This window comes from Drosophila kikkawai, chromosome 3R (genome assembly GCF_030179895.1).
Source record: "Drosophila kikkawai strain 14028-0561.14 chromosome 3R, DkikHiC1v2, whole genome shotgun sequence".
NCBI lineage: Eukaryota > Metazoa > Arthropoda > Insecta > Diptera > Drosophilidae > Drosophila > Drosophila kikkawai.
Window position 1 is genome coordinate 18,908,083 of NC_091731.1, and position 15,647 is coordinate 18,923,729.

The window sequence follows — 15,647 nt, forward strand, 5'->3', positions numbered from 1 at the left end:
GAGGAGGCCAGACCCAAGGCCCAGCAGAGTGCGCCAGGTGCACATATTTACATATTTTTGGGTATACCATTTTTTAGTCTGGTCTGAGGGATATTTGCGGGCAAATGATTTTAAGCCTTTTTGCCTCGGCTTAGATTGTTTCTGGCTCCCAGGAGAGGAGCTGCTCACTAAATTAGTTTCATTTATCTACCGGGTTCCGCCACAAAAGTTCTCTAGATTGCAAGATTTCTACCTTTTTTTTTCGGAGTTATCCGAAAAGTTCCTAGGGAACTCGGCTCACGTAAATTTTCACAGCCGCTCCAGACATCATAAACAATCCATGTGGCTATCATAAATTGCTTTTCTTTGGCCATTTCCCCACATTTTCTCTCAAATCCAAACAAAGTCTGGGTCATTTTTTATGGCAGCCCAGACAGAGGGGAGTGTGGGGAAGTAATGGGGCAACTTCACAGGCGGTCTTAGGGGCAATTAAAATAAATTATGATGTGCAGATTTACGAAAATTAAGAGATTGTTTTTCCACTTAAAGAGGAGCCTCGGAGGCAAGGTGAACTACAGCAGAATTACGTAATAAAAGCAGCGCTGCAAGGGGATAAGTGAAATCAACTTGCAGGTTAAACGGCTTCTATCTGTGGAAACAGCCAGGATCTTCTTTGAATCCAACCCAACCTCCTCCTCCCCCTGGAAATGGAGGGCAACACGTGCTGTGGCCTCATCAGCAGTCAGAACACCTGACGCGACCCCACACACACACACACACACACACACACACACACACATTGGAATTAAGGGTATGGAAAGGGATTTGCCTTTGGTTTTTCGAGGAGAATACCAGCTCCTTTAGGCTGGCTCTCGCTCCGGCTCGGTCTCGGTCTCGAGCTTGGGCAATCAAGAATTCAGGTCATGTGCATGTGAACTCAATTAAGCAGCACATAACTTACAAACCGGATTACAATCATCATCATCAACAACATCTGACGGGAGGAAGGTGGCAGGGAGCGAGGGAAGATCCTCGTTTGGCATGCAAAGCAGTGGCCGTAACAGTTGGACCTTTGGATGCCAGCCTTTGACTTTTCAGCAGCCGAATATGTTACTCATCCGCCCCGTAACCTTTTTCGGGTGCAAAACAATTTGCAACCATAAATTGTGGCCCACAGTAAACACACAAAATGGAGACTGGATTGGGGACCAGGACCGCTTGGGGTAAGGTCAACAACAGCTGTCGATTGTCGAACTTATTTCGCATGTAGTGCAGGATATGAGAATTTTCACTTGAATAATTAATTGAACGTAACAGTTTTCGGGGCAGTGGAAGAGGGATTTTCCCCTGTTGCGGTTGACTTGGCTGGCTCCTCCTCCTTCTCGGATGCCCGTCCATCTGTGGCCTTGTCTCCTGTCTTGTCTTGTGGTCCTCCCACTTCTATTCCTCCCCGTCCGGGTCTCTTAATTAAGCCATATACTATCTACCGGTGACGGGGATTTCCCCCCTTTTTTGGGGTTGATTGCTTCCCCCCGAAACTTCCTGTCTGAAATTCATTTTTTCATAAGCCGCTTTCGAGCGTCGCCGCCGCAACAGGCAAAACAACATTTAAGCCTTTCGTGATAAGCATTTAAATAAATTAAATCCAAATCCTCTTTCGTCCCCGCCCCCCTCGACGCCTGAATCTAACCGCATGCGAGAGAGAGCTCTAATGAAAAATAGCGAGAGTGCCGGGCATAAGCAAACAAGACCAACAGCGACAAAGCCAAACAACAAAAAATATTGCAGCCGACATAAAGATTTGTCAACGTTGATAAACAACAACAAAGGAAGCTTCTGTGTGTGAGAGTGTGTCTGCTTTGTGGTAAATTTTCACGGTGGGGGAGTGGCAGGCAGACAGGAGAGGATCGGGCAAACAAACAAAGCCAAATCAAATGTGCAACTGTTGCGGCCTCAGCTGTCGCTTTGATGGAAAGTGTCAATCTACCGATGAGCAACAGCCAAATGCTAGCAGCAGGGAGCTTGGGAAAAAGGGGTATCAAAGTGTACTGATAGATCAAGCTATATCAAGCTATATATACAATTATTTTAACTAATAGTTAAAGAATCTTATCAGTCATTTTCATTATTTTATTCCCATTATAGATTTTAGTTGTAGTTTGTATTTAAATATGATATTTAAATATAAAACCAAGGTGTTTTTAAGACACATATCGATAAACAGGGTTTCATAGGGTTTTCCAACTGAAATACCCTGCTTAATTACCGCTTGCAGGGTAGTTAATCATCATGTGCTAGCCACAAAATAGGCGCACATTGCCGCTCCCCGTTAAGTATGCTATATTAATTTGCATTGTGCGGATTTGCATTCACGCTCTTGTTCCACTCCCACTGCCGCCTGTCTGCGGCTAAACGAATTCAAGTGGAGTGGAGAACCGTTTTTAGATTGATGTGACACTGATGCCATTTTGGGGGCTCCCTCAAACGGAATGTTTATTGTTCGCTTTGCAGCGATCAAATTCTTTTCAATGAGGCATTAAGCAAGGTCCCCAGGACACTTAGTTGGGGGAAGAGGTCCATCAATTCAATCAGAATTCCGGCACAAACATCACCCTCGCCTGGCATGCGTTGCCATTGGAGATAATCACTTTTGCATTTTTAATGCCACCTCCCGGACACACGCGGACATAAAATGAAATTGCAATTGCCAAAGCGCCAATAGCTTTGATAAGCCATAATCAAGTTGATCCTAGGCTACGGGCGGGAGAGAAACGGATGGATACGGGAAATTAGCATAATAAATGCAAGTCGTCGCTCCATAAAATTTTATTAATTTGTGCCCACACAAAAGCGTGGCACTCAAGGGCTTAACAGATTTACAGCTCGCCGAAAGCCAAAGCCATAAATACAGCAACAGCCGCACACACAAAAAAGCAACGTGCAAAAGTGCACTAAAAGCAGACAATGACTCAGGTAGAACGCCGCGGGGGGAATGGGGAAAGGTTGTGTTTGCTGTGCGCCACTTTCTAGGTCAGGCAATTGGCAAGTGCACTAAAAGCCAAACAGCCGGCAAGCAAACGGACAGATAGTTGTCAAGCGGCCCCCTCTCCCTGTCCCTGCCCCTGGCCAGGTATGCCAAAGGGGGGCGGAAGCCTCCTTCAATCTGCCAACCCTCTTACCCCTTACTCCCCTTGGCCGCTTCGGCATCTCCTCTTGCACCTTGCGCGCCGGCTGTCAACAGTGTCTAACGGGTTGCCCTGGGCCGGGCTGACAAGTGTGTACGCCTCGCAGATGACTGCCAGATTGCGATTGCTGGGTGCAGTTTCAATCACTGAAAGAAAAGTCATTAAAATACAGGAATTTATACATTTAATGGAGCCAAGTTTAGACTTTCTTCTTGTTATGTTTTATTTATAAAGTGTTTATGAACTTGGAATATATAATTTTTTAAGCCTCTAGAGTACAACGTTTTATTTGCAGTGTGAGAAAACCGACAGCGAGCAGCATGTATGCACTTTTCGGCACAAAAACATGGGCAGACATTGTGTCTGGGCCCGTGTTTTTGGCTGGCTTCATTAGGAAGAAGGGTGCACTTGTCTGTTGTCTGTCTGTTGACTGCCGACTGCCGACTGCCTTCTGGTGCTGCCCTCCGCGTCCGTTTCCACTGCCAGAGTGCCAACAGCCAACTGCCTGCTGCCTGCTGTCTTTCTGTTTGCCATTTGCCGCTCCTACCGCTTCACCCCTCTCTTCCCGAAGAACACGAACTATTTACGTTGACGCATACGGGGGACACACCACGCCCACTTGGGCGCATTACTGCCAACCTGAACCGGCAACCCCTTCCTCATTGTTCCCCCACTCAAAAGTTCAATGTACGCGCTTTTGTTTCACAAAAAAAGAAAAAATACAAAAAAAAAGAGAGAAAATTGTTGTAGGCCAAACGTTGCCATTTTCCTTCGCCATTTTCCGCGGCTTTCATCGCCGCACACAATCTGCGATGTCACGCCCACTTTTGGCCCAATGCCAGGACCAAAGTTGGTCTTTGGGTCGCGTCGCCGTGACTTGCAGCTGATAAAAAATTAAGCATAGTTTTAGGCCAGCAAGTGCTGATTCTGCTCCTTTGCCAATGCCACTTCCCCCTGCCACCAACTTGATGAAGAAAGTTTTATTGCCCGAGGCCCAGACTCCTCGAGAAGTCCATTTGCCTTTTTAATTTTAAACAAATATTTTGCCAAAGCGTTTTTCTACTACGCTATTTTCTTTTTCTTCCCTTTTTTTGTGAGTTTAATAAAATGTTGACAGCTTGTTTGGCGGCAAAAGTTTTTCGCTTTCTTTCACTAATGATAATGAAATTATGCCGAGATTAGAACTCTCTATGGCAGTTTAAGGGGAATACTTTGGGGAGTTGGAATTATATTTTAGGGATAGAAATGTTTTTCGAAATATCTACAAGAAATACCACAAGATTCAATTTAAAAGAAAAACTAAAACAACCCTAAAATATTCGAAAATCTTGAATTTTTGGGGTAGAAATTATGTTGCATTGGACTTCAAATAAAGCCAATAAAATTATAATTAAATAAGAAATTACTTAAATTTCTGAAACCACTTGAATTTCGTAAAATGTTTGATCTAATCTCTGATAACTTTTTGAGCAAGCAAAGGCCAAGGCATTCAAGACTTGGAAACGACGTAATTGTCTATGTTTTTTTCGGGGGTTAACTTCAAACAATGCAAATTGATTGCGGGCGGGGCCAAAAGAAAACGCGTAAATTTGGGCAAATATTACTGTCAGCCAAGATGAGAGTGGGAGTGGGAGTGCGCCTTGAGCCACAGCCAAAGCCCTGCCACATGCCTGCGCATACCAAGTGGGCACATCCATCCATTGGATCAGCGGGAGCTCGAGGTGGGGGTGTCTGTGTGTGTGTGGCCATATGTGCGGCATAATGAGGAGTCCTGTCCTGGCAAAGGCAAGTCGTGCATGCAGTCGCCGCATCTGACAGCAAATCAATTCATATGCCCGGCCAGAAAGCGAAACAGCGGCAAGGCAACCCTAGGGTGGGGTGAGCGGATGAATTCATCAAAACGCTGCGCGGCCTCATTGTTGGGTTGGCTAACTGCAAGCCACAATCATTATACTTATACACAACCTCTAAACGGATTCCCCGGACAATGGCCCCAAGGCTGGACGTAATCCATTTTGCCTCTTGCTTTTTACCCGGACAAATGAAGTCAATTGGATTGCTATGCGATGCGACTGGCCGCATCAAAGTAAATTGTTTTAAGCATTCCGACTTGATGCCACGGATTAGCATCGGTGGGTGAAATGACAAAGAACTTGGCGCCTTAACAAGCGGTAAGCGGAGCCAGTCCTCAGTCCCAACCCCCCAATTGCAGTTTCTTGGTACGAACTTTGAACCCTCGTCCTCGTCCTCATCGTCGGCCACATTTATTACGCACGCTCATTTGTTTCCCGTCCGACGGAGCAGCTGTCATATTAAGCAACTTTGACCATTCGAGTGGCCACGCTCGAGATAGAAATCTTTTTTGTTCATTTCGTTTTATGTCCACTATGAGGCCCACGCACACGCACACGAATTTTTGGCAATTTCCTGGCTTTCTCTCGGCCATTTTCTCTGCATTTACCAGAGCCCGGACCCGGGCCTGTGCCAGCGTCTGCTGTCTGACCGATGCCTCAATTTGACATTGATGTGCCGAATGTGGAAATTTTCCTTCACTGACCAAGCTGGAAAAGCAGAAAAAAAGGGAAAATAATAGTGCTGGAAAAGGAAACTCTGTGATCGAAGTTTGAAATACACTTTTGGGTGAAAGTTTTTGGAAAAAGGGAATAAAGTAAAACAATATAGGAAGTAAACCTTGTTTTGGAGAAGGAAAACCAATTAGATATAAAATATAGAAATAATTCTGACAAGAATTTGACCATAATAGCCTTTAAAACTTAATTAAATTTCATGTTATTTTATTGTTACATTTATAATATTATTTTATTTAACATATTTTCAAAGTACTTAAATTTTATAAAATTTTTGTAAATATTTAGATGAATATTAAACCAAAGGTAATTCGGGTTTATCTTAGTATATCAAGCTGATCATCATCATCAAAGGATATCGCGTGAAAAGGGTATCTGAGAGTGTTACAGTAACGGCCAAGGCTGTTGAAATGTAATTTGGCAAAATATTTGGGTGCTATCCTCGCTTGACTTTGGTTTCGTGTGTTCCACCCGAAATGAAACTCAATCTGTCAGTCGCTCCGTCTCCGTCTGTCGCCGTCCGTCTCTGGCTGTCTGTCTGTCTGTCAGTCTGCTCTGCCAGTCATGTTCTCACCTCATCCGCCCCGCCCCTCCCAAGGCCTACACCTACGTCCCGCCGTACTTTTTACCCCCCAACCCAGCTCACCTCCTCATACGTGCGTTAGTCATTTTGGCACTTTCTCATGCTGTTGTCAGTCGGCTGTGCCTTTTACTCATTCGCACAGCAACGCCTACACACATATTTTCCCCACTTTTCTCCATTTTCCCTCGTTTCTTTTTTCTTTATTTTTTTTTCTGTGGGAGATTAGTCTATGTACTTTGGTGTTGTTGGCTCTTCTTTTTTTTTTTTTTGAGTATTTCTTTCCCTGTTCGATTGTGCATTTAATGCCAATTTGCTGTGTTGGGGTTGGACTGACAACTCTATGACTAATGTTTGTCTACCAACGAAATGAAATCAGTCATTGGTAGAGGCTTAAAGGAGTAGGCTTGAACTGAACGTGTGTAATTAGCCAACATTTAAAACAAGTTAAACCTTTTTAAGAGAAATAATGCAAGTAGAAATAGTTAAGTTTTCAATATTTAGCTTTATTTTATTTTTGAATATCCGCCACATAGGTACTCATTGCTAGCTTGGTTATTAAAGTATAATTAATACATTTAAAGCCTTCGAAAACCTGTAAATTCCATTCTTTAAACTGCTTCTGATAGATCCCTTTTACTCAAAAATTATAAATCATTCCGAGTCTAGACGCAATAAGGAATATTCATGCTCTAATCTCCCTTCAAGGCCAGACCGCTGTCTGCTGTCCATTTGCAAACTCATTTACAATTAAAACAACATTAATTTTCCTCTAATATGACCTCAAGTATTTCCCAGACCGTCCGAAAATTTAAATTGCCACAGAGCAGAGCAGCAGCAGGACAAGAACAACAAATGATTGTCCATCCTGGAACCGCCCCCATCATCATTGTGTATAAATGCCGCAAAAAAGTAATTAAATTACGCTGCACAAACCACCGACCCGTTCCAAAACCAAACCGAAAACCCAAACCCAAACCAAAACCTAAAGCAGACCAAAGCCGAAGCAAACTTAAAATGCCCCGCCTCCGCGACAAGCGTTTAGCCACGCCCACTCCATTCCCTATGGGAGCGGGCCGTGCTCCTGCTGTGTGCGAAAATTTCGCATAATTGCGTCAGGCGAGCGCATAAATTGCCAAAGACAAGCAGCCGGGGGGCACGTGCGTATCCGCACAGAGGGGTGGACAGACACCGACCGTGCGATGGCTAGAACCAAAGGGGAATCCATAGAAAAGCTCGAAGAGGAGCGGGCCGGTGCAGCAATCAAACGCTGCACTTTGCGTGGCCATATGTCAAACGGGCGAGTCTCACCCCGCAGAAGTGCAAGGACTCGGTTGCCATTGTCCTGGGCATTGCATGGCTGTCACTCCAAGCCATGAAGTGGGAGTGGGAGACATAGGGGGGGACGAGGGCGAGGACGAGTGCCGTGCATTTTGCCAACTTAAATTATATTAAGTATGAAATATTATGCTAATTATGGCTGATTTCATTCCACGGCAAAGCACAAAAGAACACGAACCCGCCGCCGCTGCAGAGACAATGCAAATGAATTAAATTTAAATGACAGGAAAAATGGAAATGAAAATGAAACGGAAAATGGGAACTCAAATTGAAATGTAATGCCACTCGTTTGACTCTTCCTACTCAGAGAACCCTGCCCTGCAGCTGTCTGACTTTTACACTTTTATGCGAAACGCGGCGTATGCGTAATTTTTGCCTTTTTTCCGCTGCGGAACGCACATACATACGCCAACCCTTTGGCGCACTCCAGCTGGCTGGATCCAGCTTTTTATGTTTGAAATGATTTTTCCATCACTTACAAATGAGAAATTAAATTATTTGCTGCTAATGTATGTGGCACCCACACCCAACGGAAATGACACAGCAAAAGACCAAAAGGGCAACCATCTGAAGATGAAATTTGTGCGCCGTGTGTCGCGTGGAAAACTAAAACTCATTTCTGGCAAATTAAACTTAAATGTGCCACGTTTTGGATGGAATGAAAGATGCCAAGCGAAATGAGTTGAAAGCGGAAAAGGAAAGGGGTGGCAGTAGGGGATGGAGTATGTGTGCCTGTCTGTGAGCTTGTGAGTGTGTGTAAGCATCTCAAATGTGAAAATTAAAAGGCATTTCCGCAGAATGTCAGCGTCATATTGTAAAACATGAGTATTTAATTAGAAAATACTTTTAGGCAGCGCGCCATGCAGACATCCACCTCAACAGCTCTCTCATTCTGTGGGATTGTACACGGAAAATTTTAATAGAGAATTTAAAAATATACATTTATAGATAATTTAATATAAAATGTATTTGGGAAATATATTAATCAGAAGTCATAGATTTTCAATTGCTTCAAGTCCAGCTTTTAGATTTTTTAGGAATGTCTTAATTGAGGAAATCAAATAAATATTTAAATATTATTTTATATTTTCCAAATTCAATAAGTCATCATTGATAATCCCTTTTCTCTGTGTATCCTTCGGCTTTTCTCGTGTCGATATTTATATGTATGCGAGCTTGGCTAATGAATTCCTCCATGAAGAGTTGGCCCAAGTTTTGTGCTTGCTTTTTAACAACTTAACATAGTTTTGGTCTCGTCGAGTCTCGGAGCTTGTTGCCTGCTCATGTAAGGATGTAAGTACAAAATAGCATTTTCCTTAATGGAAAACCTCCGCCTAGGCGCACAACTTTGCATGTATGCGGGATATTAACAGGGAGAAACCAACAGCCAAACAGCGAACTACAAGCGGCAGGATGGTGTTGGCTGAAAGTGCCGGCCAGAATGGGGAACAGTTCACAGGGGGTTCAAACGCAAGCAAGGATAAGGACAAGGACGACGACGGTGATGATGATGATGAGGATAATGATGCCGCCGACGATGATGATAATGATGATGGCTGTGTTAATGGCCAGGCATTATTCAGAGCCTCATTCCCAGATTGTCACACAGCGATAAGCGAGGGCGTGTGTGTGTGTGTATACATCTAGGGGTGTATCTGATAAGGGGGGGCACGGGGGCGAAAAGTTAAGGCCCAGTGTCCACTGGCCATGTCAAAACTCATTTGCCGTTAACGAGCAGCCATTGTGCTTATAAAAGGATTATTTACAAATCACTGACTTTCAAAAATTGTCAACTGCAGGGCGGAATGCCTCAGGAACTCGACTCGACTCCACTCGCCGCCGCTTTGATGTACAATTTATGGAATTAACCCTTAAGTGCTCGCCGGCATCAGACAGCATCCGTGGATCAACGCTCCAGTTGATTTCTTTCAGCTGATTGCGGCTGAAACGGAAACGGATCTCCACCATCCATCCATCCATCCATCCATCTACCCAGCCATCCGTCGATAGGCAATTGTGTGCCATGTTGTGACTTGCAAATAGATTTTGCGATTTACAATTTGCAATTGATGGCAGTCGCAAATGGGTTGACTGGCTGAACGCAGGGATGAGTCAACTTAAAGGCGGGCCCTCTGTCCTGTCCCCCTAATTGATGCCCTTTGTTTGCCTTGCGGTCACTCTAATTGGTGTTTGCATGTGGCTCTCGAAGTCTTGTGCAAATACCAGGCTCTGGTTGACCAGCAGCGGAAAGTAATCCTCTCCAGTCGGCCCTCCTGCCCAACCTCCTGAGCTTCTTTTGTAATTTTGCGTGCGTTGTGTTTGCTCATTAAACGGATTTAGTCAGGCGCAGATTCGGAATATATTCGATTTGGGTTTACTCGGTGACGAAATGCTCTTTATTATGAAAAAAGAAATAATAAAGTTAGGAAATACTACATAATGAAGCGAAACTAACTCTATATTTTCGTTTCTAAATATTTTGTAAATTAAAATTGACCTCTAAATACTTCAAAATCTATTTTAAATGTATTTTCTTTTTTAAATATTATTGGCATGAGACAAAAAATTAATTCTTAGATACAATTTGTAACTTATTTACTATAAAACTATAGGAGTTTTTTCTTGCAACTCGTAAGCTCACGATATCTATTTCAAAGTAGTTAACTTACAGTTAAAATTCTTAGTTAACAAATTGGTAAATATTTTACTCAAGTTGCTGAAAAGCAAACCACATAACAATATCCATATACCCGACGCGAAATGCGTTTTATTTTACCCTGGACAGACGTCATCAATTAGCAGCAAGTCGAGTGGCCGCCAGCCAAGTTTGCGGAAAAAATGGACAGTGCCGCAGCGAGTGTTTCAGGGTTCCACAGGCCTAATGAGCAAACCGGAGCTGGCGGCACGGACTTAACGCCACTTGCGAAATCACATGTCAAAAGTTATTAGCCCGGCGTGTAATTTGTGCCGGGCTGATTACCGGAATGTACATGAAACAAATAAACAAAGTCATTTGGCGGCGGCAATAACAGAATTCGCTGCCAAAATGTTGCGATGCTACACGCCCTTTACTTAGCCGCTGTCATTGCCAAAAATCCTGGGCCAAAGTCGGTGGCCCGATGGTTCCGCTCCCCCTGATTCATGCTGTCAATATATGGTGGCAACATATTTCCTCGTTTGATATTTTTTTTTCTCTGAGCTTAGATAAGTTTCGCCTTGGCTCCTGTCGCTATTGCTGTTGCTGTCTGCGTGGACGTGAGGGCGTTAAACTCATACATCACTTTGGCCCAGCTTCCAGTTGCCGGATTCCATGATATCCTCCATGCCATACATGTCCTGGGATGTTGTTGGCAGGCTCCCTAACTGACTTGCCTGCGCTGCCTGCGCTGCTTGGCTGTTTGTCTTGGTCTGGCGCGTTTTTCTCGCACCGCGATGTGTGTCAAGAGTTGCCAATAAAATCAGCCACCCAATGCTCAACCCGATCCCGCTGCTCCTGCTGGGCTATTGAAAATGAATTTATAACGCATACGTCATGTGAGCCAAGGCGGAGTTCGCAGTTTATTGCATTTGTCGCTGGCATTGCAGAACTTCAATAAATTATTTTATTGCGACAGTTATTTTGCTTGCTTTGCTCTCGCAGTCGGTTTTTATGAATTCGTTCAGCTCGCAAACACATCGCAGCCGTATAGCCATGAGCATAAGTGCGATATATGTACATATACGTGAGTGTCTATATCTATAAGTTTATCCATCTGGCAGGAGCTAACTTTCTGTCAGTTGGCATTTCCGTTCGCTCTGCACTCAAGTCTCCACTTCCTTTGGCAGCAAAATTGCAAATGACTTTATGAATTTGTTCTTACGACTTGGACAAGCTCTGCCCTGATGACCCCTGAAAGGCGAAGGGTGTTATAGTTGTCTTCAACCTTATCTCGGAATGAAATTGATTCTGTTACTGCGTGGAGACATAAACTCGGAATTGCATAATAAATTTGTGCACGAGCATAATGAGACGCTGAATGATTTCCGCTCAAATATTGCTTACAGGACGAGGAAACGGCTGACAATTGCTACAAGTCAAGTCAGTTTATAAGTCATAAAAACGATGTTGATTGAAACGAAGACAGCCTCGATCCGATCCGATCATTTTGCGGCCTAAGGACCCCGGCCAAGTCCCATTTCAATCGAGCATTAAACACACTTTGTCAGCCATAAAGGGCAAAAAACACTTTCGTTCTCCCCTTCATCAAAAGTTGACACTTTCCGAGTTAACCTTTAATGAAAAGGCCAAACAAGGCAGCCACCTCGAGGGCTCATTGTGAAATTACCCAAAGCGTAAAGCAAGAGCAAAAAAAAAAAAAAAACGAGGGGAAAAATAAGAAAATGGAACTTGACTGCCTTTTAGTATGGCCAAAGGCTACGAAACTCTCCCTTTTCTCTGTTGGCATCCTAGTCAAAGAGGCAATAAGTAGCAAAAATTACGCTAAACGTGGCAATTTCCTCGCAAATTGCACAATATATATACAAAGCCTGAGCTCCTAAATACGCATGTCTGGGCGGGAAGCTCAATTTAACTATGAAGAGGAAAGTTTGTTGAGCTACAAAGGCGAAGTATCAAATACTCTAAAGTAATGCTTGATTATATAAATTCTTCTAAAATGCGGCATTGTGGAAAAACAACTTTCGTGGATGTATTATGATACAGGTTTCCCGAAATATTTGTACTAGTTTTAAATTGAGAAAATTCTATTACATTTTCTAAAGCTCTCAAAGTTCTCGCTTAAAGAAGTGATTCTCAAGATAAATCAAATACACTTATTATGCCATTGAGGTGACAAATCGGTTAAGACCCCCACAAAAAGGGCATAATAAGCCCCATAGAGCAGCGTGGCAGGTATTTTTCATACGTCAAAGTACAACGCACCCATAACGGGCACTCTGCAGATGCCCAGGTAAAATAGCAGGCCAGGTGGCAAGCTGATGCCTGTCAATTTCCCCATGGCCCCACATGAAGGGCCAAAGAGGAGGTAGGACATGGGGCCAGAGTTCATGTGGCTGCGGCAGGAATCGGGCGATATTTTAATGCGTGTCATATTTGATTGATGCCATCGCACGGGAACACAGCACCAGAGCCGTGGAACAATGTCAAGCGTTTAACATTGCCCAGGGCGCCACTCAAAGTGTCAAGGCAGCGGGCGGCTCTGCCCCTGCCACTGCCAATCTCTCTTAACCCCCTGGTTGGCATCCGCGAGTTACCTTCACTTCCGACCCGCTTTTTTCGTCCTGCGAAATTGCCCCTGCAGGTATGCAATGAAAAAGTGCGTACGGGAAGCTCATTGTTTGTCGCTCTGCTACGAGAGTGTGTGTGAGTGCTTTATGTAATTTAACTTGGCAGTTTGTTAACAATTTTATCAGGCAAGAGATGTAGCTACCGCCCTAAACACAAATGTGTATGCGTGGGTGTAGCCATAATTTATGCCCAGACTAAGTGCATTAGGTTTCGACTGTTACTGGGAGCTCTTAGTTGTCTCCCTCCCATCTCCAGCGCCATTTTCCCCGGGAGGCAGACTCAATTATTTGTGGCAATTGACGACGGCAGTTGTGCCAACTAATTTGACTTGAGCGGCATATTGTAGGCAAACAGGGAAACCTGCATGCACAAGGGCTCTTATTTAATTACGCCAAGAGGAGTACACTACGAGGCAAATACTACTAGTATTGTAATATTTAGAGATATCTTGGGAACATTATAAAGGGATGCACCTATACACATCATTCAGCCTCTTGAAAATATTAAGCTTGCTCTCTAACTTCCTTAAACCAAATATGAAATAAATTATAAATATTTATGTAACCAGAAGAGGTATCTTACTGTCTCTTTTAACCCAATATCAGAGTACGTAACACCCCCAAAAGTAACGTGTTTATGGCTAAGATCATGTTCATTGTCCCCACATTATCCCCGTCATTTCAACTATGTTACCTGTAGCCAAGTAATTGCCCCTTTTGATTAGTGGGATAAGCGAATTAACCCCCCGTCAATTAGTATTAACCCGGTCAGTAGCCAAACCGCTAACCCCATCCAACGCCAACATCAATATAGCATCATTAACCTCTCTGTCTCTGTGTATTTTCCAACCTTCACCTCTCTCCACAACCACCACAACCATCTCCATCTCCATCTCTATAAACATCTCATCCGGTATTCATCTTATTAGCCCCACTGTAACCCGCGCACACATTAGCATTCATAATCCCCGCATCTCCTCATGCGCTCTTCCCTCTTCCGAACTTGGCCAAGAGTCCGTTCTTACCTTTCTCTGCTGCTCGTTTCTCGCTCTTTTGCAGGATGGACAACGTGGCCATTTAGAGGGCCTGGCCTCCGTCTATTGTGAGCTGCTAATGGCTCCCTTCGGGGACATTCTCAGCGCCATAGAGCGGGCGCGCCAGGCGGCCTGGGCGGATCGGAGTCCGCTGCACGGCGTCGGCGGCCAGCTGCTGGGTAGCGGCGGTGCCGGCAGCAGTGGGGCGGGCGGCAGCACGGGGAGCGGCAGCGGCGGCGCAGCCAGTGGTGGCAGTGGCGGCAGCAGCGCCGGGTGCGGTGCAGGAGGCAGCGGCGGCGGCATAGGTCTGCACCACCGGCAGCAGCACGGCCATCGCGGTCACTCGATGCACGGCGCCGGTCTGCCCAATAGTCATAGCCAGCCCATTTATGTGCCCGGAAAGTACTCGGTATGTATGACGATGACCCGGAACCACCACAAAACAACCTCATCCTCAGCCTCATTCTCCCAACACTCGATTCACTCAACAAAAGAAAAGCCATTAGAGGCGCCACCACCACCACCCCCAAAAGGAAAATATTTACAAGATCCGAAATGAAAACAGAACGAAATTTCCACCAAAATTGATGTTGGCGTTGCAAAAATAAAATAAAGAATGAGAAAATGAAAACCATTAAGCATCTATCCGAATAAATCTATTTAATTGTGTGTTAAAAATACTGTGTAAATATTTTTTGCTTGCTTGAGTACTCCACTTTCATTTGCATGCCCATGTAGTTGTGTCTTTCCCCCGTAGATTTTCCAAACAAGCGACTAATTTTCCACCCTGAATCAACCCTCCTCTTGCAGCCCTCTAGTTGTCTGTCCGACAAGGAGGAGGACGAGATCTACGGCTTCGGCTACGGCGTTTTTGCACCGCGAGTGGCACGCGGCGGATTGACGCAGCAGCAGCAGCTACTGCAGCAGCAGACGCTGCAAACGCAGCAGAGCATACAGCAGCAGCAGCAGCAAATGCAGATGCAACAGCAGCAGCAGCAGTTACCAATTGTGCCAGGACAGTCGCAGCAGGCGGGAGCGCATCAGCACCAGACGTTGCCTCCGAACGTTGCCCACATGAACTTTGTGCAGCAAAAGTGAGTGTTTTTTTCTTGGGATTTCTGAATCTCTAAAGGACTATAATTAATTGTGACTATCTTTCCAACAGCTGCCTGAGTCCACGATCTGCGTATTTCTATGAATTTCCACCGACAGCGGGTAAGTAAAGAAAAAAAGAACCAGCATATCCTGGCAGAAAATATTAGTCAATGTTTTATTTATAAATGCCTCTCATTATCCTACAATTTTAACTAAACTACATTACAAAAAATATTCAGCTACTTATTTATTAAGTTAAAAAAGTCATTTGGCCAGGCTTTCGTTTAAAATTCTATCCAAATTGTTGACTCTCGCCCTCTGCCAGGGTATGCAAATGCGAAAAAAAAGGAGATAATATGTAAATCAGCCGCCGCCAAGTTGAATTCCCTCACTAATTCAATTTCTTTCCATTTCCCAACGACTTCTCCAGAGGGCCGCGAGACAAAGAAACGCACAACGCTAGCCCGACTTCTGAAAGGCTTGAAGACTGTCAATCGACGGGATCGGAACAATCAACAGAATGGCGCCCAGGCCAGGGTAAGTACTCCCCCGAATGCCT

General features: G+C 44.5%; 1 protein-coding gene and 1 long non-coding RNA gene across 9 annotated transcripts in view; both read left to right on the forward strand.

Moving 5' to 3' along the window:
• The window catches only part of SKIP (Shal K[+] channel interacting protein), a 163,364-nt gene that overhangs the window by 131,566 nt on the left and 16,151 nt on the right, over positions 1-15,647 (forward strand). For 7 of the 8 annotated variants that reach the window (XM_070286349.1, XM_017167804.3, XM_017167808.3 and 4 more), the window contains 4 exons: positions 14,019-14,402; positions 14,804-15,087; positions 15,159-15,208; positions 15,519-15,625. In XM_070286349.1, the coding sequence (XP_070142450.1) occupies positions 14,019-14,402; positions 14,804-15,087; positions 15,159-15,208; positions 15,519-15,625 (825 nt within the window). The remainder of the gene's footprint in view (positions 1-14,018; positions 14,403-14,803; positions 15,088-15,158; positions 15,209-15,518; positions 15,626-15,647) is intronic. The other variant, XM_017167810.3, reaches the window with a different exon arrangement.
• Positions 8,150-8,679, forward strand: LOC138928760 (uncharacterized). The gene is made up of 2 exons (XR_011445101.1): positions 8,150-8,419; positions 8,471-8,679. It is a non-coding gene; the product is annotated as an uncharacterized lncRNA (long non-coding RNA).